The sequence below is a fragment of the Otolemur garnettii genome, unplaced genomic scaffold, assembly GCF_000181295.1.
Source record: "Otolemur garnettii isolate 467f Iridium unplaced genomic scaffold, OtoGar3 scaffold00017, whole genome shotgun sequence".
Taxonomy (NCBI): domain Eukaryota; kingdom Metazoa; phylum Chordata; class Mammalia; order Primates; family Galagidae; genus Otolemur; species Otolemur garnettii.
The window spans coordinates 9088118-9111304 of record NW_003852412.1 but is presented as its reverse complement, the minus strand read 5'-3'; the positions used below and the strand labels follow the sequence as shown (position 1 = coordinate 9111304).

The 23187-nt window shown below is 39.6% G+C and overlaps 2 protein-coding genes across 3 annotated transcripts in view; one reads left to right on the top strand and one right to left on the bottom strand.

The window, feature by feature from the left end:
• GFM2 (G elongation factor mitochondrial 2) overlaps positions 1-12712 on the top strand; it is a 54026-nt gene extending 41314 nt beyond the window's left edge. For both annotated transcript variants that reach the window (XM_003785912.3, XM_023510868.1), the window contains 6 exons: positions 548-624; positions 5019-5157; positions 6701-6880; positions 7065-7180; positions 11386-11568; positions 12456-12712. In XM_003785912.3, the coding sequence (XP_003785960.1) occupies positions 548-624; positions 5019-5157; positions 6701-6880; positions 7065-7180; positions 11386-11568; positions 12456-12584 (824 nt within the window). In that variant the 3' untranslated portion in view covers positions 12585-12712. The remainder of the gene's footprint in view (positions 1-547; positions 625-5018; positions 5158-6700; positions 6881-7064; positions 7181-11385; positions 11569-12455) is intronic.
• Positions 12713-12868: 156 nt separating this feature from the next.
• The window catches only part of HEXB (hexosaminidase subunit beta), a 25982-nt gene continuing 15663 nt past the window's right edge, over positions 12869-23187 (bottom strand). The window contains exons 6-14 of the mRNA XM_003785915.3: positions 22892-22993; positions 20583-20712; positions 18480-18660; positions 17859-17945; positions 16505-16577; positions 15403-15577; positions 13858-13948; positions 13587-13691; positions 12869-13065 (exon numbers count right to left, since the gene is read on the bottom strand). Coding sequence (XP_003785963.1) covers positions 13005-13065; positions 13587-13691; positions 13858-13948; positions 15403-15577; positions 16505-16577; positions 17859-17945; positions 18480-18660; positions 20583-20712; positions 22892-22993 — 1005 coding nt within the window. The 3' untranslated portion in view covers positions 12869-13004. The remainder of the gene's footprint in view (positions 13066-13586; positions 13692-13857; positions 13949-15402; positions 15578-16504; positions 16578-17858; positions 17946-18479; positions 18661-20582; positions 20713-22891; positions 22994-23187) is intronic.

The window sequence follows — 23187 nt, the reverse complement described above, 5'->3', positions numbered from 1 at the left end:
TCGCCCTCAGTAGAGGGCAATGATATCACAGCTCACAGCAACCTCAAACTCTTAAGGGCTTAAGAGATTTTCTTGCCTCAGCCTCCCTAGTAGCTGGGACTACAGGTACCCACCACAACGCCTAGCTATTTTTTGGTTACAGTTGCCAGTGTTATTTTAGCAGGCCCGGGATGGGCTCAAACCCACCAGCTTCAGTGGATGTGGCCAGTGCCTTACTGAGCTATGGGCTCTGAGCCAGAACAGATAACTTTCATTAAAGGGATTTGTTCTATAAAATTTGGATTCAGTCAGAAGGCTGCACTAAAAGATCCAGAAGGCCACATGTGGCCCCAAGGCTGCAGGAAAATCATCCTGGAGAGGCCTTTCCAGATCACCCAGTCATAAGTAGACTCCCATCATTGTTACATCACCTTGTTTTATTCTCTACAGCACTTGTAGCTGCTTGAAATTTCCTTTCTCAAAATCTGTTTGCTTGTTCATCAGTTTTCTCCACTACAGCATATAGTAAGTTATTTTAAAATGGAATATAATGGAATTTATCCCGTAGATTTGGATCAGGCATTGAAATGCCTTCAGCGTGAAGATCCCAGTTTGAAAGTGAAGATAGATCCTGACTCTGGACAAGTAGGTATATCATTACTTAATCCAAGAATCCTATAATGGTATTTGTGTGTGTGTGTGTATCTACACATGTGCCTGTATCTAAAACATTGATTTGTCTTTGCCCCAAAAGAAGTTTTCTTTTTTGATTTTCTCATAACATAAACTTATGGTTTTTACGTTGACTATCAAGCTCAATAAACAAATTCTTACTTCCCTAATATAATTACACTTCCTGTATATACTACTCCCTAACATTTTGATCTTCCTGAAGATAGCTTTTCATGAAATTCTGAAATTAAGTTTCAACCCCAAGACAAAGCCTTGAGCCTCCTATGCTAACACTTACAGAAGAATTACTAGAGGAAAGTGCTTTTAATGACAGTAGCCCACCAAAAATAACAGATTGGTGCAAAAGTAATTGTAGTTTTTGCATTGTTGAAATTTGCCATTTGATACTAGAATGCATTCTTAAATAACCTTAGTGTATATTTCTTGCATTTTTTTTTTTTGCTAATGACTTATTACTTGCTGTTTATCTTATATTTATTTTGGACTATAAAATGATATAAGACAAAAAGCAAATATAAGATTTTTCTTATTCGAGTTCAAAATGGGTCATAAAGCAGCAGGGACAACTCTCACTGTCAACAACACATTTGGCCCAGGAGCTGCTGATGAACATACTGTGCGGTGGTGGTTCAGGAAGTTTTGCAAAGGAGACCAGAGCAGTGAAGGTGAGGCATATGGGGCAGCTTAGAAGTTGACAATGACCAAGTGAGAGCGGTCATCAGAGCTGATCCTCTAACAACTACGTGAGAAGTTGCTGAAAAACTCAGCATTGACCATTCTACTGTTGTTCAGTATTTGAAGCAAATTGCAAAGGTGGAAGAAACTTCCTAAGTGGGTCTCTCATGAGCTGATCAGAAATTAGAGCAGATGCCTTTTTTTTTTTTTGAGACAGTCTCACCATGTTGCCCCTGGTAGAGTGCTATAGTGTCACAGCTCACAGCAACCTCAAACTCTTGGGTTTAAGTGATCCTCTTGCCTCAGCCTCCTAAGTAGCTGGGACTACAGGTGCCCACCACAATGCTTGGCTATTTTTTGGTTGTAGTTGTCATTGTTGTTTGGCAAGCCAGGGCTGGATTCTAACCCGCCAGTTCTGATGTATGTGGCTGACGCCGTAGCCATTTGAGCTCAGGCGCCAAGCCAGCAGATGTCATTTCGTCTTCTCTTACTTTATGCAACCGTGAGCCATTTCTCCAACTGATTGAGTTGTACGATGAAAAGTGGATTTTATACAGTAACCTGCGGTGACTTGCTCAGTGACTGGACCAAGAAGAGCCTCTGAAGAACTTCCAAAGCCAAACTGCCACCAAAAGAAGGTCATGATCATTGTTTGGTGGTCTGCTCTCTGTCTGATCCATGACAGCTTTCTGAATCCCAGCAAAACCGTCACATCTGAGAAGTCTGCTCAGCAAGTCTATGAGATGCACTGAAGACCACAATGCCTGCAGCTGGCACTGGTCAACAGCAAGGGCCCAGTTCTCCATGACAGTGCCTGACCGCATGTTGTACAATTAGCACTTCAAAAGTTGTATGAATTGGGCCACGAAGTTTTGCCTCATCCACCATGTTTACCTGACTTCTTACCAACTGACAACCACTTCTTCAAGCATCTCAAGAATTTTTTGCAGGGAAAACACTTGCATTATTAGCAGGATGCAGAAAATGGTTCCCAAGAGTTCCTTGAATCCAGAAACACTGATTTTTATGCTACAAGAAGAAACAAACTTATTTCTCATTGGCAGCAATGTGTTGATTATAGTCAGGGGTCCTCAAACTTTTTAAACAGGGGGCTAGTTCACTGCCCCTCAGACTGTTGGAGGGCCAGACTGCGGGCCCCAGGATGAGTTGGCTGCTAAGCAGGACAGGCATTGGTGGCAAAAACACCTGGTGGGCCGCATAAATGTCCTAGGTGGGCTGCATGTGGCCCGTGGGCTATAGTTTGAGGATGCCTGATTATAATGGTTCCTATTTTGATTAATGAAGATGTGTTTGATTGAGCCTAGTTACAATGACTTAAAATGTATAGTTCAAAACTACAGTCGCTTTTGCACCAAACTAGCAGGAGAGAAGTGATAGATTACAGAGTTCTGAAATAGGTGCTGGCCAGCCCTGGCTCATGTCTGGAATCCCAGCACCTCTGAAACTAGAGCAGGGGGATCATTTGAGGCTAGGTGCAGAATCGTGCTGTGTAATATAGCATAGTAGAAGAACAAATGTTCTTGATTCAAGAAAAGATTCAATTATATTCTGCATCCTTTTTTTAGGAGAGTGGGGTAAAGTTTATATGAGCGTTCAGAAATAGTTTTTTTTTTTTTTTGGCTAGGGCTGGGTTTGAACCCAACACCTCCGGTATATGGGGCAGGCACACTACTCCTTGAGCTATAGGCGCAGCCTTAGGGGGGTTTTTTTGGTTTTGGGGGGGTTTTTTGAGACAAAGCCTTAAGCTGTTGCCCTGGGGCTGAGTGCTGTGCCATCACAGCTCACAACAACCTCAAACTCTAGGGCTTAAGCAATTCTCTTGCCTCAGCCTCCCAAGCAGCTGGGACTGCCACAGTACCCTGCTATTTTTGTTGTTGTTGTTGTAGTTGTCATTGTTGTTTTAGCTGGCTGGGGCTGGGTTTGAACCCACTAGCCTCAGTGTATGTGGCCGGTGCCCTACCCACTGAGCTACGGGTACCACTTAGAAATAATTTGTTAAAAAGATTATAAATTTGAGTTTTAAAAGGATAAAATAATTTAGTTAATCTGGAAATATAGAGTATTTTATTTTTCCAAAATGCCAGCCAATTGAAGTAGTAATTTAGTTTAGTTGATCCTGAAGGATATGATAGTAGTAAGTAAAACAGAAAATTTTTGTTTAAGTAATTTTTATTTTAAGAATGGCATTACATTTTCTTTTTAATAGCAAATGATGCACAAGTGTACGAAATAAAGAATTAAAGACCCCTTTTCTGTCTATCCCATTCTGCACAGGGAATCACTGTAAAAACTTGAATAGCCTTTCATGGTTCCCCCTAAACATCTGTTCTTCTGTGCTGTGTTTCACAGCACAACATGTTTTTTCCAAATCTGTATGTACAGATAACATGTTAACAAGTCATTTTGTTTATATTATTCTACAACCTGCTTTTTCTCAGATCGCGTCTCAACTTTAAAGTATAGCTATCCTTTGCCAAGTGATTATTTGTTTTTAAATTTATACAGTTTTATTACAGCAAAAGGATATAAATTAGAATCATCCAACAGAAGAGACGCATAGGGCAAAGTCTGGGAGGGTTGTAAACATTTGCAAAGCTTCCTTTATCCTTAGGGACATATCAGTCTCCTGGCAAAGTGTATTGCTAACTATAGAAGTTCACCCAAGCCTTTGGTGTCCAGAGTTTTCGTTGGGTTATCACATATTGTCTGTGTGGTTGACCTTTAGTCTTCAGCCTCTCCCATAGGTTCAGGCTTATACTTTTAGTCTCCTGTTTCTCAGAGCTAATAATGCCATCTTCCATGCTCACATCATAAATCACATTATTAGACAAAGCGACCAGGCAAACAAAGATACTTTTATAATTATCAGGCAGGACATTCCAGGGCCTAGATATCACTTCCCAGTGGCTAACAGCAAAGTCCAAATCTCTTTGGGTAAAGTTAACACTTGGTTTCACAGGTGGCATATGAATAGGTGGATCAAATATAGGCACCTTGCATTGTGTTCTTTCTCATAGAGGCCATCTTTAGGTATAACTATTATTAATACAAAGAAATACACGTCTATTGATTTTGAGCAGATTTGGCTGTTTAACAAGGACCCAAAATAATACTGGTTCAAAAAACATGACAGTTTTTCTCCTATAAACTTTCAGTCTAGTCTAAGGCACTCAAGATGATTGGAAAATGCCCATGTGGTTGAGAAAAGGTTATTCCTTCCCCTTATAAGCTGTAGCACTATTCTGTTCCTTTATAGGCTGTAGCACTTACCCAAAATGTGTCAAGACAGTTGGCTACATTTTCGTTACAGGCAGAAGTTGTCAATATCAATTATACTCATCTTGCATTGCTAGAAATTAGCTATATGGTTGGGAAGCATAGTCCTAGCTAGATGCCACTTTCCCAGCATATAATTCAGTTATTATGGACGGAGAGGATAGCCAGGTAATTTTTTTCAATTGATTTATTATTTCAGTCAGAAAAGTAAAAAACAGTGTTTCAATGTTGGAGGCCTTCCTCCAAAAATTGCAAAAGAAACTGTTTAAATGAAAAGTATCTTAAGTATATATTATTAACATCAGTATATAGTGTTTTGTAATAAATGCAATTTTTCCTTAATTTTTGTTTTCTTTTCCTCCTCTTGTAACCAGACTGTCCTATGTGGTATGGGGGAATTACATATTGAAATTATTCATGATCGAATCAAGAGGGAGTATGGACTGGAGACCTACCTAGGTCCTCTGCAGATAGCATACCGAGAGACCATCCTAAACTCAGTTCGTGCCACAGGTAAAAAGTAAAACATTTAGGACTTGCTGTTTTTGTACTTCTCTTCGTCTCTATCTCATTCTCTTTCTCTCTAATTGCTTAGAGCAGTGTTCAGTAGTTACTAGTGTCTGCTGGTGTTTGTTTTGTAGGGTATTTTTGTTTTGAGTACAGAAGCCCCTGTTTCAGGACCACCCATAATGTGTATTTGATGAATCACTCAGCAAGCAAATGTGATTTGCTGTGGTTATGGAATAGAATAAGCCATTGAAGTAGATGGGTCCTCCCAATCCTCATTATCAGAACAAGTGTACGAATTTAAGTTGATGTGTTATTTTTACTCTGTAAATTAAAAGTAGAAAAATCAGTTACACTGTTTAATAAATATGATAATCCTATGCTGATACATTCTTGAGAAAGTAGTTTTTGTATTTCCATTCCCAGATGAAACAACTCAGGTTTTCTACATATGATATAGTAATTGGTTCCTTAAGCAAAAGAACCCAGCAGTTATTGCTACTTACTCCCAAGGGGAAAATCTAGACAAGTTTATAAAAATTATAAATATTATAAATATTTATATTAAATATTTTAAATATTACAAAATTGATGTTTAGAATAACCAGATACTTTTAAGCCTCTTACTAGTTTGTAGAAAAGTCCAAATGGTTATGTTTCACTAAAACTTGAAAAACCTTGAAAAAAGTAAGCAGAATATAGGAGCAAATGACATGCAGAGTTCTGTTCCTGTACTGTATATCTAGAAAAACTAAAAATGCTAGAAAATATATAAATTAAGTTTTTTAAACTTTGAGCTGATTGGGATGTTATAGAAATTGCCAGAGGTCAAAAAGGAAGCAGTAGGGTGGGGTGTGGTGGCTCACGCCTATAATCCTAGCACTCCGGGAGGCTGAGGTCGGTGGATTGCCTAAGCTCAGGAGTTCCAGACAAGCCTGAGCTTCCTGTCTCTAGTAAAAATAGAAAGTTAGCTAGCGTGGTCCTAGACACCTGTAGTCTCAGTTACTTGGGAGGCTGAGGCAGGAGGATTGCTTGAGCCCAAGAGTTTGAAGTTGCTGTGAGCTATGTTGATGCCACGGCACTCTACCCAGGGTGACAGAGTGAGACTCTGACTCAAAAAAAGAAAAATGCAAAAACACACAACAATAATGAATGCCACTCAGCAGGATGTTGCCACACATCTACACGAACAGGACTGTGAGACACTGATACACCACTGTAAGCTTACTGTGCCAACATAAGTGTATGGTGGCAGGTTCTCCAACTTAATAAATGCCAGACTCTTACCATCTTCATGTCATGTGCCTTGACCATGCTAACATTAGGAGATAGGTGATACAGAGCAGGTTTTTACCTTGCTAAATGTGGAAGCAGCTGACTTGTTGGTAGAGCTCTTCACTCTGATTTTTTGTGCTGTATTTAGTGGCATTAATATTGTCTCCCACTTTATCTTCTATCAGACCTTGAGTTTGTTGATGATAATTTTACCAATTACCTTTCCAGAACAAATCTCTGAGGTATCTATCATATTCGATTTGTTTGTTTACAGATACCTTAGATAGAACTTTAGGAGACAAACGGCATCTTGTGACCGTTGAGGTAGAAGCAAGGCCAGCTGAAACATCATCTGCTACGCCAGTGATTGAGTATGCTGAGAGTGTTACTGATGACCTTTTGAAGGTCTCCCAAGAGGCCATTGAAAACGGAATTCACAGTGCATGCCTCCAGGGTAAGGTACTCTAAGAGTAAGGTTCGCAATGCACTCAATTATTTAATCACTCCTTATATTACATTTTGTTTCAGTCTTTTTCATAAAAAGATATGAAAGTGTTTTCTTTCCATTTCCATGTACTTGTCAGTTACTACTCACTACATAGTAAGTCATAGTGTGATACAATTTTTCCCCCGTGTAGGACCATTGCTTGGATCCCCAGTACAAGATGTGGCAATTTCTTTACATTCCCTGATGATTCATCCTGGTACCTCCACAACTATGGTTTCTGCCTGTGTCTCAAGATGTATACAAAAGGTATAGAATTATCCTAATCCTTCTTGCTTTATGGTGACTCTATTGAGTATACTACCACAGATCTTGCAGGGAGCTTGTCTACAGAGCTTTGCCTTTTGTCTTTGCCTCCTGAGCCTAGTGGTCAATAAAAGTTCTTACCATAGACAGTCTTTGATTTCTTAATCACCAGGTTTTCATTTGAAAAAGGATCTTAGAAATTACTGTTAATACTGATTACTAATAAAATATCCTTGTATTTAAGCAAAGGGGAAAGTTTATTGTCATTTCTGTTTCCCAATCCCAGACACATAGCCATTAGAGGCAAGCTGGGTAGGTTTGAGTAGAGGACAGATCTGCGCTTAACATGGCTCAAGATGGACTGTAATTGTTGAAAATCTAATTTTGGTTCCAATTTTGGATTTCATGTTTATTCAAATAAGATTGCCTTACTCAAGGACTATTGAAACCAGATAAGTCCTAATGAGTAACAAATTCAGGGTAAGCATCTTGCCTTCTCAAAGCATGAAGTACTGTGGTCTTGGTGTGGTTATCTGGGGGGATGTCCTTGAGTGTCCTGGGCTCTCTCTTCCTGACTCAGTAACCTAGCAGAGCTGGATTAACTCCAGGAGTATAGTGTGCTGAATGCTGATTCCATGCATTCTTCTCAGTATTGAATTACCCTAGTTTTATAGGTGAGTGATTTTACATTGTAACAGCTGCCTTTATAACCATTTTCTAATACTTGGACGATGTTTGAGACTTAATTTTCTATACTTTTATTTGAATTCATAATTATAAAGTTAATTTAAATACTGTAAGCCCCTGACTTAAGGCCCAATTTTATAACTCTTGAGTTTAAATTCATATTTCTTAAAAAGCTTTTGATTTTTTTTTTTTTTTTTTTTTGAGACAGAGCCTCAAGCTGTCCCCCTGGGTAGAGTGCCGTGGCATTACAGCTTACAGCAACCTCCAACTCCTGGGCTCAAGCGAGTCTCCTGCCTCCGCCTCCCAAGTAGCTGGGACCACAGGCGCCCGCCACAACGCCCGGCTATTTTTTGGTTGCAGCCGTCATTGTTGTTTGGCGGGTCCAGGCTGGGGATTCGAACCCGCCACCTTAGGTGTACGTGGCTGGCGCCTTGGCCAGTTGAGCTATGGGCGCCGAGCCAAGTTTTGATTTTAAAATAAACCTGTTTTGAAAGTAAAATTATTTAAGTATTGTTCACTGAAGAGTATAGTTAGAAATATCACCTCCAAAGTAGTTATGATTATGTTGTTGAGACGTTCACCTTCAAGTAATTTATATATATATATATATTTTTTTTTTTTTTCTTTTGGGGTTTTTTTCCTATTTTTTTTTATTAAGTCATATACACATAGATCATGTATACATTAATGCATTTATGGGGTACAATGTGCTGATTTTATATATAATTTAGAATGCTTAGATCAAATTAGTTAATATAGGATTTCACCTCATTTAATTATTGTGTTAAGATATTTATATTCTATACTTAGTAGATTTGACATGTACCCTTGCAATACACTCCATAGGTGTGGTCTCACCGTTTAAACCTCCCCCTCCCCTCCCATGCTCCTCTTCTTCCCTCCTACATCCTGGGCTATAGTTGTGATTTATCTTTCATATGAAAGCATGAATGATTATAAATTGGTTTCATAAAAGTACTGAGGACATTGGATACTTTTTCTTCCATTCTTGAAATACTTTACTAAGACTATACTCCAGCTTTATCCATGTAAATTCAGGTAATTTTTAAAGTTTCTCCTGAAATTGATTTTAATTTTCAAATAATGGTAATCCAAAAAATGATCTAATGTTTCCAAATTAACCCCATGCCCCAACATATTGGCCTGTCTTTCAAAATGAAATATGCCTTCTAAAAATAAGATCAAGTATTTCTGAGTTGATTAACCTTTTTCTAAGCAAGACTATACTAGAGAACTAGAATTAGCTTTATGGGAGCTTACATTTAGTCTTTAGTTATAATCCATTACTTTAAAATGCTCCCGATGGAAGTACTTACTCCTGTCCTTGTTAAGCTTCATCTAGTGGTGAAGCTCCTTCTCTCTGCTTTTGAGAAGTTAATGGTGCTTCATATACTGAGTCTTCCATGTTGTGATTACATTTCACTGGACACTGAGGGCATAAAAAGGATGGTTATATTTCTTTTTGCATGAAGGAACATGTAATTTACTGAGGGACTAAACTGTAGCCAAATAGTTAAGATGTTAGATAAAACAGGCTATGTGTACCATAAAAGCTGAGAAGTGGGAAATTGGGGAGGATTCTTAGAGAGAAATTAATATTTGAACTTGATTTTGGAGGATTTGGGCATGGTGGGGGACATTGCAGTCAGAGAGATAGAAGTCCCGTAAGCTGTAGTTTCAGGTGGAGGCAGACCAGTGGAAAATAGCGTTGGAATAATAAACGGGGTCAGACTGTAGAGACCTTTAAAAACTACATTAAACAGTTTGGACTTGTTCTGAGAATAGTGGAGAATAAAAGTGTTTTTTTGTTTGTTTTTTATAGAGATAGACTCTCACACTGTTGCCCTCGGTAGAGTGCCCTGGCATCACAGCTCACAGCAACCTCCAACTCCTGGGCTTAGGCGATTCTCTTGCCTCAGCCTCCTGAGTAGCTGAGACTACAGGCGCCTGCCACAGCACCCAGCTGTTTTTGTTGTTGTTGTTGCAGTTTGGCTGGGGCCAGGTTTGAACCCACCCCCACGTGGCACCCTCTGTATATGGAGCCGGCACCCTATTCAGTGAGCCACAGGCACTGCCTGAGAATAAAAGTTTTTAAAGAGGGAGTACAGGTGAGATTAGTGTGAGGAACAGATAGTCTAGGACAGGAAATGGACTGGGTCTGAAGTTGGGCACCAGCAATAGGAAGGGAACTCCCCAGCTCGCTTGGGGAAGGGAAGTCCGAGATGCATGTCCATGTGCACTAAGTCTGGCGAGGCCCCCAGCAGGGCGGGGAAGAGCAGAGTGCTGGGAAAGGCAAGGAGAAGCTCAGTCGGGGCAGACGGGAGCGCTGTTGGGCACTCTTAACAGCAGCCACAGCAGACCAGGAGTGCAAGTCTGGAGCCCTCGGGGACTCGGGGTGCACAGAATGGGAAGTTTTTGAGGAAGCCACAGAGGTGTGAATTCTGCAACTAGGTATTATTACCAAGGATAAGATTGTGAGAAGAGGACATGAGCACAATTTGTCCTATTTAGTTTCACAGAATGTAATTTTTTTCTTAGTTGTAGCAGCTTTCCTCTTATTAATTTTACCTTTCCCCACTCCATTATTTTATTCCAAACGACATTTTCAGTTTTCATTTTCTTTATGTGCATGTTGTTGGCCTTTGAAATCTTAAGATTAAAACAGTCATACAAAGTAATGCATTTCAACTACCTTATTACATTAAGTTTTTATTAAAGGCCTTTCCTTTATTTCCCTTCTTTATTGTTCTCTTTGGCTGTGGCATGGACTATAACTATAGACATCAGGAACAGAAACATGAGGTTTAAATATGAAGAAGTGAATCTTTATTTTTCTTTTGGCCGGGGTTGTGTTTGAACCTACCACCTCCAGTATATGGGGCTGGCGCCCTACTCCTTTGAGCCATAGGTGCTGCCCAGAAGAAGTGAATCTTTGAAAGGGGGGGACAGTTTTCTTTGACTCTGGCCACACATTCACAGGTGCTGTGCACGATAAAGCTTGCGCCCCCTTGAAGCATACAAGAGATCGGGACACATTTGTCACCCATGTCTAAGCAAATAATGAAATTATTGACTTCTTTTTTTTTTTTTTTTTTTGAGATGGAGCCTCAAGCTGTCCCCCTGGGCAGAGTGCCGTGGCATTACAGCTCACAGCAACCTCCAACTCCTGGGCTCAAGCGAGTCTCCTGCCTCCGCCTCCCAAGTAGCTGGGACTACAGGCGCCTGCCACAATGCCTGGCCATTTTTTGGTTGCAGCCATCATTGTTGTTTGGCAGGCCCAGGCTGGGGATTCGAACCCGCCACCTTAGGTGTATGTGGCTGGCGCCTTAGCCGCTTGAGCCACAGGCGCTGAGCCAAAATTACTGACTTCTTATAAAACATTATCTTCATACAGTTAAAGCAAGCTTATGTCTTTTTGCTAGAGCCCTAGGCTTAAGAGTACCCGCAGTATTTATGTTCTTATTTATGAAAGAAGGGTTGACATTCTTTCATTTCTTTAGGCTCTGAAGAAAGCCGATAAGCAAGTTTTAGAGCCTCTGATGAAAATCGAGGTTACGGTAACTAGAGATTATCTCAGCCCTGTCCTGGCAGACCTTGCACAAAGAAGAGGAAATATTAAGGAAATCCAGACTCGCCAGGACAACAGAGTTGTTATTGGATTTGTTCCCTTAGCAGAAATGATGGTAAGTATTTTGTGACTGAAACGAACTTTTCAAATTCAGGGTGTATATATTCTGAGTGAAGATAGACAATAACATGAAAGAAGCGTCGGGTTTTTATTTAGGAAAGACATGTTAAGTTTCAACCGTCAGGAACAGTGAGGACTTTGGATTTAAATTATCGAAGACATCCAGGAATTACAGCATTTCAGGAGGTTATTTCCAATCCTAGGACCCCAAAGGCTGAGGTGTGCCTTACCAAAATGTGGCACCAAAGTAAATGACCATTTTTTCCTTCCAAGCATTTGTCTTCTGCCATTCTAGTCTCCCCCAGCATCCTCCTCTGCTCTAGGATGGGCAGGCCCCTGGGTACCAGATTAGTATGGAGGGCAGTCATCTTAGCAAATGCCAGGACCACAGAATACATCTGTGGCACGCCTGCATTACTGTTTTCTGTCTTCTACAATATATATGTATATTTTTAACTACTTTCTCCTGAAAAAATGATTAAGTGCGCTCGGCACCTGTAGCACAGTGGTTACGGCACCAGCCACATACACCGAGGGAGCCGGGTTTGAACCCAGCCCAGGCCAGCTAAACAATGACAACTGTAACAAAAAAAATAGCTGGGCATTGTGGCAGGCATCTGTAGTCCCAAGGGTGAGGCAAGAGAATCACTTAAGCCCAAGACTTTGAGGTTGCTGTGAGCTGTGACGCCATGGCACTCTACCAAGGGTGACATAGACTGTCTCCAAAAAAAAAAAAAAATTGATTTGTTTGGTGGAAGTGGTATGGCTAAGCCAGGAGTGATATCATCATCTTTCCCTGGTAATAGTCAAAAGATAACTAGCAGGAAGAGAGACGTGAGGCTTAAACTTGATGGGATAAATGACTTACATTATTTTTACTAGGGTTATTCAACAGTGCTTCGAACACTAACGTCAGGCTCAGCTACTTTTGCCTTAGAACTATCTTCTTATCAAGCAATGAATCCCCAAGACCAGAGCACACTACTGAACCGGAGGACTGGCTTGACCTAGACGGTTTAGGTCCTTGGTGAGAACTACTTTGTTTTTAGTAAGAATAATCCCCATTGCTTTAACTATTGGACAATTTACTGTTTCTGTACATTCAAAGAACTTAATAAAAGATACAGCTTGAGAACTGGCACTGGATTTACCCATTTATAATGAGAAACGTGTTCTAACATATAAAGTACCTGAATCATGTTGTTCATCTGGGTGAAGTTATTACTAAGACTCAGCCATTTGGAATGTATCGATTATAAGCTGCTCTCACAAGAAAGATGCTAGATTTCTGTATGTAATATAAAATAAGAGGTTTAATCAATAAAGATTGTATTCAAAAAGTAACATCTTAATTTACATGATTTCAAAATCAAGTTGATTGTAACACAGAGCGCTGGGCCTTTCCCCTTCCTATGTTGGTTTCAGCTCATTTCACATGTTCTCCTCGTAGTTGCAATATCCAGTGTAAAGAGGCTGTGCAGCTATTCCACGTCTGTAGACAGATGTGAATAAAGATGTATTAGATGCTAGGACTCATCTGCCGACTTAAAGAACAGCAGCTTAAATTACTGAAAAGGCAAAATCACTCAGGATTGCTAGAGGGATTTAAGATTAAGAGTTCTAAATTACACAGTTCTATATACAGTAGACCCTCCGCAGCTGACCACCTTCTTACATTGACATAATTTTCACAGACCAGACGTGCACCTTATGTGCATATCAGTACTGCAGACCTTGTTTCTTATGTTAACCATCTCTGCATGTTTGTTATGGTCCCTCGGGCGGTCAGCTTACCTAGGTTCTTTATCTATAAAAGGCTTAAGTCTAAATAGATCTTTTTGTAGGTATTACTCTCTTACCTATAAAAAATAATAACAAGTTTCTCCTAATTACTAATTATGCAACAACATTTCTTAATTAAAAAAAAAAAAAAAGGGAAACTAACCACTGAATAAAGTGGTTAAAACTCACAGAGGACTTACGTACAGCGTCTTGGCCTGAGAAGTGTCTCACCTGAGCATTCTGCAGCGGTGCCTTGCTAGTCTGTTGTAGGCGTCATTTACATCTTTGACATTCTGGGGACTCCAAAGTCTCTCACCAATGGCACTTGCTCGAGGCCTAAAATTTAAAACCAGATAGCCCCGAAAGCAGTTAAGATTCATGTTTTCTTAAGTAAGTATCTAAATCATATGCTTGGAAATCCCTAATGCTTCCTACCTGGATGGAGAAGGAAAGCTAAGACACCTTAGTTTTTAACTTAAATGTTACCATTTAAATTTCATACCATAATCTTGGAGTAAGGTTAGTTGCATCCACATATTCTCCCCATAGACAAGCTTCTCCACCAAGGACAAGTTTTTTCTGTGTCTGTGTACCTACAGTAAAATCATTGAAGTGATACAAGTTAAGCAGTTGCAGTTCCAGGCTTATACAGAGGCGATGCTAATTCTTCCTCCTATCTTTATGCTAGCCCTGGGGTGACATTTCTTTCCTGTGGTCCACAGGACCTTGGGAGGTGGTCATGGTTGTGGCAAAAAAAAGGGGGGGTATAACAAGGGTATAAGTTAATCCTTCTGAAAGTAGAATATAAATGTCTTAATACAATAACTAAGAAAATGACATGAAGGTTATGTTAATTAGTTTGATGAAAATATTTCAAATTGTATATGAAAACACCACACTGTACCCCATGATTGCATTAATGTACAGAGCTATGAGTGAATTAAAAAAAAAAAACTTAAAAAGGGGGGGTAAACTTTATTTTTACCCCAACCTATGCTTAGCATCATAGATTAAAAATACTGTTTTATCTTGGATACCAGAAACTACTTTTTCCCTGGGATGCCAGAGAATACAAAGACTGCTAGGTTTTTGTTTTTTTTTTTTTAAATGGCCCATGACCATCACATGCCTGCCTTTAGTTTCTACCTCTTAGTAATTACAAACAAAACAAAAAGCCCTGAGGACCTACTACTTTTTTTATTTTTACATTAATTATGACTTTTTGTTCATAAAACGTGTGCCAGGGAAAATTCTATCAGTTTTTATTAGACCTATAGTTTGAAATTCTTAAAGTTTTGAAATCATGTAAATTAAGATGATTAAAGAGCAATCCCCATAATATTCTGAAATAAAAAATGCTTTTTCAAAGAAAACTTTGTACTAAGGGTTGATAGACAAAGACTGAACAAAGTAGAGCTTTTTTTTTCTTATGGAGATAGTCTCCATGTTCCCCAGGCTGGTCTCAAACTCCTGGCCTCAAGCGATCCTCCCACCTTACCCTCTCAGAGTGCTCGGATTAGAGGTGTAAGCTGCTGTGCCCAGCCTAGAACAGTTCTCTAAGAAAGGGGTCTGAAAGCCTGAAGCTCTACGACTGAGACTTTCTCTCCTGTCACCCCTTCTTCCAAGGATGCCTGCTCCTCAGAACCCTATGACTACACAGCCTGGAATCCACTTAACTGCTCTAGGACTTGTGGTTTAAATTTTAGACTGTAGCTTTGCTTATGTGTCTTACACTGGAGAAAGTTAAAAGAGGATGTTTAAGGTTAAGCAGTCAAACAGCTTTTAGACAGTGACAAGACTCATCAGTGAAAATAGAGATAAAATCTAAGGTCATTTACTTTTAAAGAAGTTCTTGTGTTTAGGCAAGTATATAGTTTCTTTCACAGAGTTTAAAACGATACTGAGTTTTTTTTCTTTGTTTACATACACAATACCAAGGTTCAAACATTAAAGGGAGGGTAGTTAGTAGGCTATATGTAGGTAGGTAAGGAGTTCCTGGATCAGAAGTTAGGGAAAATAACTAGGGTCATGATGGTTGCTCACTTACCCACAAAATTAAGAGGTTCCACAGTATAGTATTGTTTCCAGTCTTGTCCATAACTTATCAAATCTAAGTACCAAGGGGCAGAAAGGATTACAGGAAAGCCAGCTTCTGTGATTTCAGTCATTTCCTGAAAATATCCGGAGTTTTTCCACACTTCAACTATTGTGCCTTGCTGAAGCTATAAAGGTTACAAAATTGTAATACCTGTTACTAAGTCTGGCAAATACAGTAGATGAAATCAAAAATTTAAGGCATTATATTTAGGAAAAGATTCCTGAAAAAACATATGTACATTTTCCTGTTTCCTGCTGATTTAATGCCATACTTTATTCATTGTAGGATCTTCAAATTAGAAGTTTCATCCACCTTACGATTCGATATTTAAATTTGGCTTGAATGTGACACCACGTAGGTGCAAAACGAACTAGGGCAGGATCTACATCTCAGGGTCATTTCTACCATACTAAGTTTTACTTACTTTGGAACTCTGAGGATGTCACTAATACCTCTGGAAAGGTAATACTACTTACTGGCTTATAAATTCCCAATTGCTCCAAGGAAAATTCAGAATTCTGACTATATCACAGGAAAAAATACCATGTAAACAATTTACATAGGCTCGGCGCCTATAGCTCAGCCGGCTAAGGCGCCAGCCACGTACACCTAGGGTGGTGGGTTTGGGTCCCCAGCCCGGACCCGCCAAACAACAATGACGGCTGCAACCAAAAAATAGCCGGGCGTTGTGGCGGGCGCCTGTGGTCCCAGCTACTTGGGAGGCGGAGGCAGAAGACTCGCTTGAGCCCAGGAGTTGGAGGTTGCTGTGAGCTGTAATGCCATGGCACTCTACCCAGGGGGACAGCTTGAGGCTCTGTCTCAAAAAAAAAAAAAAAAAAAAAACAATTTACATAGACAGTTTTACTTACTACAAAACTATCTTAATAGCAATAAAGACTCATTTGTTCTTACTGTCTAGAAAAGTTATTTTGAAGTACTTCTGTCTGTGATTAACAATAAGATAGTGGAGGAGGAGGAGAAAAGGGAAAGGTGAGAAGGCAGCATTAAGTCTTATATTATCAGAGTCAGATGCAATCTTCATGATTCTCACCTTCACTTTATCATCAAAAACCTCTTGCCAGACAATGGATCTCTTTTTCATGGTTGAAATAATATCCAAAAGCCTAGCATTACAAAAAATCACATCGTTATTTCAGATCAAAAGCTCTAAAACATGCACGTTTTCTGCCAATGATCACTTGCAATGTTGAGAGGTACCCTTCAGTACAACATAGCTTTATAGCAGAACCTACTACCTAGTTGGGTACTGTACCAAATGTTTCTTCTTTCTAGCACATAGTACGTAACCTGACTTAGTTTAGTGGGTTTAATGATCATTGCTGGAATAAGAGAGCTTAAGCATGCCCCTGAGATAGGAAGAAGGGGCCCCAAGTCGAGTTGGCAGGCAACGCACAGGAGTTGTACTAACAGCAACCTCTAATGATTTTGTGGCCATTTTAGAATAATGAAACCATAATCTGTGCTGTCACATCACCTAAATAACATTCAACAGTTGCTGATAATCACTCAACAAATACTTAGGTATTTAGACAATGCCGGGTACTCTGCAGATAAATAAAATTAGAATGCATCACACAAAAAGTTGAACAGGAAAAGACTGAAATCTGGGCTTGCCAAATGAATGGCAAAGAGCAACGGTTGGTAGGCGACGGCCTGTTTTTGCGTGGCTCACGAGCAGAGATCTGTGGTTAGGTTTGTATGGCACTGTTTAGTAAAACAGAGGGTTGTGCAAGTGTATGTGGCCCCTGAAGCTTAAAGTATTTACCATGTGGGCTTCATGGAAAGAGTTTGCCAACCCTAGTTTAGAGCAGCACTGTCCTGTATAACTCTCTGCATTGATGCAAATGCTGTATATTATGTACTTGCTAATATGGTAGCCACTGGCCCCACTTGGCTTTTGAACACTTGTCATGTGGCTAATGCAACTGAGGAACTGAATTTAAAATTTATTTAATTTTAATTCATTTAAATACAGCACCATGTGGCTATGGCTACCTTATTGGACAGCACAGATACAGAGCAAAAGATAAGCACCTGGAATTGAAAAAAGGGAATGAATTCCAGGGCCTGGGTAGTGGTAAAGACTTCATAGGGTCGCCAGGGCTTAGACATGAGTTTTAGAACAAATAACTGCATTCCTGTATTTCAACTGTGAATTGCAGAATACTTAGTCACTATGTTACTGATTTAAAGGAAGCCGTGGATATTACTTCCTCCTTTAGTGATTATTCACATCTATACTTTAGCAAGGTGGAGAGAAAAGAAAAAAAGAGTACTAAATAGCTTAAACTCTGAAAAAGTAAAGCACAGTACTAAAAATATAGCTTAGACTTTTACAAAAAGCATGGATGAAATACAGAGAAGTAGGATCTCTAATAACTTACTTTTGAATATAGAAAGATTCTAGTTTTCTGAAATCGTCACCAAAGCCTTTTTGTTTCATAAAATCTTGTATGTCTGGATTTGACTCCCTTAAACAAAAACAGTGGTTGAAATTTCATTAAAAGTTTGATATGCCCAATCTATTTAAAGGAATAGACATCCTTAATACCAGTTATACAGGCTTAAAAACTATTAGTTTTTAAGGAGTAAAAACATAAAAAGTTAATTATGAGTTTTCTTAATTTTCCATCATAAATAACTTTTTTCCAGAAGCCGATTTCCTGTAAAAATGGTTCTTAACCCTATCCTCGTCTCCTCCACCTAAAGCTATTTACAAAGAGGATTTTTACTCAAAACATCTTCCCCAATTAATCATTGCCTTTTCACTAAAGATATTCTCATTTGATGGTGGTCTTTTTTTTTGACTGTCCATTTTCTTCTCCATTTTGATTCTCCTTACAAAGCTTTAACTTTCTCATACCACCCAAATGTACACTGTACAAAAGCCCATCATCTCAGGAGCTCTACTTCCCAGTTTAAACCCTTAGGACCAAAGACACCTATTTCAAATGCAGCCTTTTTTTTTTTTCTTGCCTAATGAGGGTTATAAAGAATCATCTTACCAACAGTTAAAATCTACTTCGTCTCCTCCCAAATGAATGAATTCATCTGGAAACACCTTACTAATTTCTTTGAAAAATGTAGTGAGGAAGCTGTAAGTTGTATTGGGAATAGGGTTTATAGGTCCAAAACTGTTCAACAGCCTCTGTTTAGAGTAACATGGAGTCAGGAGGTCTTTCTGACCTAGGAAAAAACATGATTCTCTTTTAAATAAGTATGTTTAATCACAAACACCTGGCTTTGCATATGATTATATTATTTTATCTTGTTGAAGCTATAAGAGTTTTTCTATACAAAAGCATATTTACTAACAGTTCCAAATAAGATGAGGGAGAATTGATTCCTGAGTCTCATCTCTCTATCTCTGTTGCCCTTTGTCTCCAGCCTCTGAGATTTTATACACTTGCCCTGCCTGACCCTTTTTACTTGAGCTTTAATGCATATTTGAAATCCCCTGCTAAATACAACTGGAAATCCTGGCTGTGCCTCCAACGTCATCTAACAAAAACCAACAGCTTGGTTCGGCATCTGTAGCACAGTGTTTATGACACCAGCCACATACACGGAGGCTGGTGGGTTCGAACCTGGCCCGGGCCAGCTAACCAACAATGACAGCTGCAACAAAAAATAGCCAGGTGTTGTGGCGGGCGCCTGTAGTTCCAGCTACTTGACAGGCTGAGGCAAGAGAATCACTTAAGTCCAAGAGTTTGAGGTTGCTGTGAGCTGTGACACCACAGCACTCTACCGAGGGTGACATAGTGAGACTCTGTCTCAAAAAAAAAAACCACCACAAAAAAAACCAACATTTCCACTCCTTAAATTCCCTTCTCTAGCTTATCCTGATGTTCCTATCCAAGTAAAGATACCACCATTCTCCTACAGTCTACACCTCGTCCCTCTCCTGGAGTCAGTTCTCTGGATATTTCCAGAATGCCTCTCAGTTATGTCCATTATTTTCCATTCCCACTATTCCCCTCCTGGTCTAGGACTTTAGTCTCTTTCCTTTTCTAATCTGTCACTTCTTCAAAGGTTTTTCCCAAAGTACAGCACTTGTGTCACTCCTCTGCTCAGAAGTTTTCACTAGTTTCTATTGTATCCAAATGAAACCCACACTGCTCAGCCGAGGCTCCACAGTGTACTCTGCCAGATGGACTTCCCTCTGCTCCCCACATCTACCCTGATGATATTTACTGAGCAAGTATAAAGCCTAAGTACCACACTGTGTGCTTTACATTCATGATCTGATTCTCAAAAAGCTTACATGCCAGCTAATATTCATAGTCTGTTTTAGAAACAGGGAGACTGAAAATGAAATGTCATGTAACTTGCCCAAAGTCACCCAGTTTATAAACGGTAGAAGCAGGATTCAAACATAGGCAGTTTGGCTTGAGAGCCTAAGTTCTTTCTTTTCAGACAGAGTCTCAAGCTGTCACCCTGGGTACAGTGCTGTGCCGTCTCAGCTCACAGCAACCTCTTGGGCTTTAAACAATTCTCTTGCCTCAGTCTCCCAAGCAGCTGGGACTATAGGCGCCACAACGCCCGGCTATTTTTTGTTGCAGTTGTCGTTGTTTTAACTGACCTGGGCCAAGTTCGAACCCACCAGCTTCGGTGTGTGTGGCTGGCACTGTGACCACTGTGCTATGGGTGTTGAGCCAGAGAACCTAAGTTCTTTATCACCCCACTATTACACCACCTATTCTTTGCTACGTTCTGCTCCACTATATACTCGTCAAGCTTATCTCACACTTTTTGCACACCTTTCCTTGTGCTGTTCCCTCTACCAGAAACATGAATGTACCCTTTGCTCACTCAAAGGCATTTTAAGTGTTACCTCATCCATGAAACTATTTCTTGAATTCACTTATGTTCTACTTGCTATAATAATTTTTTGTTTGCGTTTATCCCCTTTTTTATACTTGAAGCAGGACCTAGACACAGAATCTTGCTCATAGTCAATAGGGAATAGTTACTGAATTATATCTGGCAATAGTGCTACCATTGTGCAAATCACACTTAAGAACAAAATGAATAAACACCAGGTCACAAAACAGACGCAGGACCTCTAATGTTCACTTTTTGCAACTTAAAAAACATAAAGTCCTTACTTTTTCCCCAAGATCTCGTATGTCCAGGGGTATCAAATTCCGGTAAGACTCGAATCCCTCGTAATCTGGCATATTCAATCACCATATGGACATCATTTGATGTATAAACATGAGACAGAGAATAGCTTCCCTGTAAAACCCACATTTACTCAAGTTAAGATGTACAAGATGGATTTGGTCCTAGAAATCATTAACAATTCTGTTTGCACTTTCATATCTGATAGCAGATTTTCTCCATTATCACAATGTATTAGATAGTTCCACATGCTGTTGAATGACTCATTTAAAAATAATATAGTACCATAGTGTCATGAATAGAAAATCTATAGCAAATAGAAAGCCAGTTTCTGCTAAGTCACACATACCCCAAAGATGATAGCTGTATGGGGCCTTCTGGCAAGTCATCGCTAAACTATACCTTATCAATAAATTGTCAGTATATATTGTGTTAATCCTAGATTAACTGATAGAAATATCTATCTCCACCAGCGCCTCCTGTTTCAAGAATTTCTTCTGTCATGCTATTTCAACTTCATGTAATCATATAATGAAATATAAAATGTGTTTTTAAAGTGAAACCTCTGAAAATAATGGCTTTTGTCAATTTTAGAATCAAAATTCTAACGCACAGCTTTTATCTCCAAAGTCACTTTCGTCATTATCAGCTTTAAAAGTTTCTCCATAGACTCTGTGGCAAGTGACCTGACTGTGTGTTTAAAGACTGCCAGTCCTACTTGTTGAAAAATTAGAGCTCACTGTTGGTTGCAACTACACATAAAGGTTCATTGAAGGTCACTGAGCACATTTCTCAAAGTATAAATACTCAACTTCTCAAAAGTAGTCTTGCCTCCTGAGCCCCTGAGTCAACTTTGTATGAAGACTAGCTCTAACTACCAGTTTATAAAAAATATGGGGACACTATGGGGATGCTTTTGCCAATTGGACACACAACTCACTTTCCTCATTAATAACAAGAAGAAAAAGATGGGGGAGGGGCCCTAAAGATTAAAGGACATTAACTAACTGACCATAATGTCTGGACTTTATTCACATCTCACGGCAAAGAAGATGATTTTTTTTTTTTTTTTTTGAGACAGAGCTTCAAACTGTCCCCCCTGGGTAGAGTGCCCTGGCATCACAGCTCACAGCAACCTCCAACTCCTGGGCTTAAGCGAGCCTCCTGCCTTAGCCTTCCAAGTAGCTGGGACCACCGGTGTCCACCACAACGCCCGGCTATTTTTTGGTTGCAGCCATCATTGTTTTTTGGCAGGCCTGGGCTGGATTCGAACCCACCACCTTAGGTGTATGTGGCTGGCGCCTTAGCCAATTGAGCCACAGGTGCAGAGCTGATGATTTTTTATAAAAGAGGAAAAGGCACTGGAAGAGATGTGAATACTGATTGGCTTCTAGATTATTACTAATTTTTTAGCTGCAACAATGTATTATAGTTTTTTTAAAAAAATAAAATAGACCTTTTTACAGTGAGAGATGATGCCTGGGATTGGATACACAATAAAAGGGTGGGGGGATATCTGGAGGAGTGTGATACAAGATTGGCCACGTATTGATTTTTGAAGCTGGGTGATGAGAACATGGGAATTCATTAAACTGTTGTATTTCTGTGTATGTTTGAAATTTTCTGTAATAAAAAATAACGTAAGCAAACACAGACAAGTGCTGCTAGCATTTCAGCCTCTACTATATTGTAACACTGGAGAAAGTTGCAGAATTATGGCCAGAGGACAAAATTTAGAGTCCTGGCTCTGCTGATTCCTCACTGCAACTTTAGACAAGGCATACAGTCTCTCTGGATGGCTGTTTACAGGGAGTTTAAACCGGGGGAGGGTCCCTCACAGCTCCACTGCTCTATCACACAATTTGAATACTTCCAACAGAGACCACCCTTATTTTCTAAGGAAGAGCTCTCACCTCAAATTCTCTAGTTCATGTAGTTTTTCAGAGAGAGAAAAGTCACTGACCGGTTCTTTTTAAGACAAACTGTTGGACTAGCTGATAAATACAGTATCAAGACCTAGAAATTATCCAGGTGTTCCACAGTAAGTTTTTAGAATTTTATTTATCCTGCCTCTAGAGAGTCTTGACATTTACAATTCCAGTAACATTGGTAACAACAAAAATGTAACAGTTTTATGGATCTAAAATGCTATACCACGGCCTAAAAAAAAAGAAAGAAAACCACAACACATCTAACTTTGATTCTATCCATAAGAAAAACATTTAACCTACAACTTTTAATGAAGCTATGTCAAAGACTTGTACACATGCTGCAGTAACATGATTTTACTCACTCTATCACTTAACTCCGGAAAGGTGATGCTCTGATAAGGGAACGATTCGTCATCCACTATGTGCCAGTGGAGAACATTAAACTTATTAAAGGCCATGGCGTCCTGTAAGCAAACATTAAAAAATTATATACTGCAGATAGAATACACAAATGTTTACCTATTTACATTTGGAATTGCATGCAGTAAGTCTGCTTCCTTTTAAAACGTTCTTTTTTTTTTTTTGAGACAGAGCCTCAAGCTGTCCCCCTGGGTAGAGTGCCATGGCATTACAGCTCACAGCAACCTCCAACTCCTGG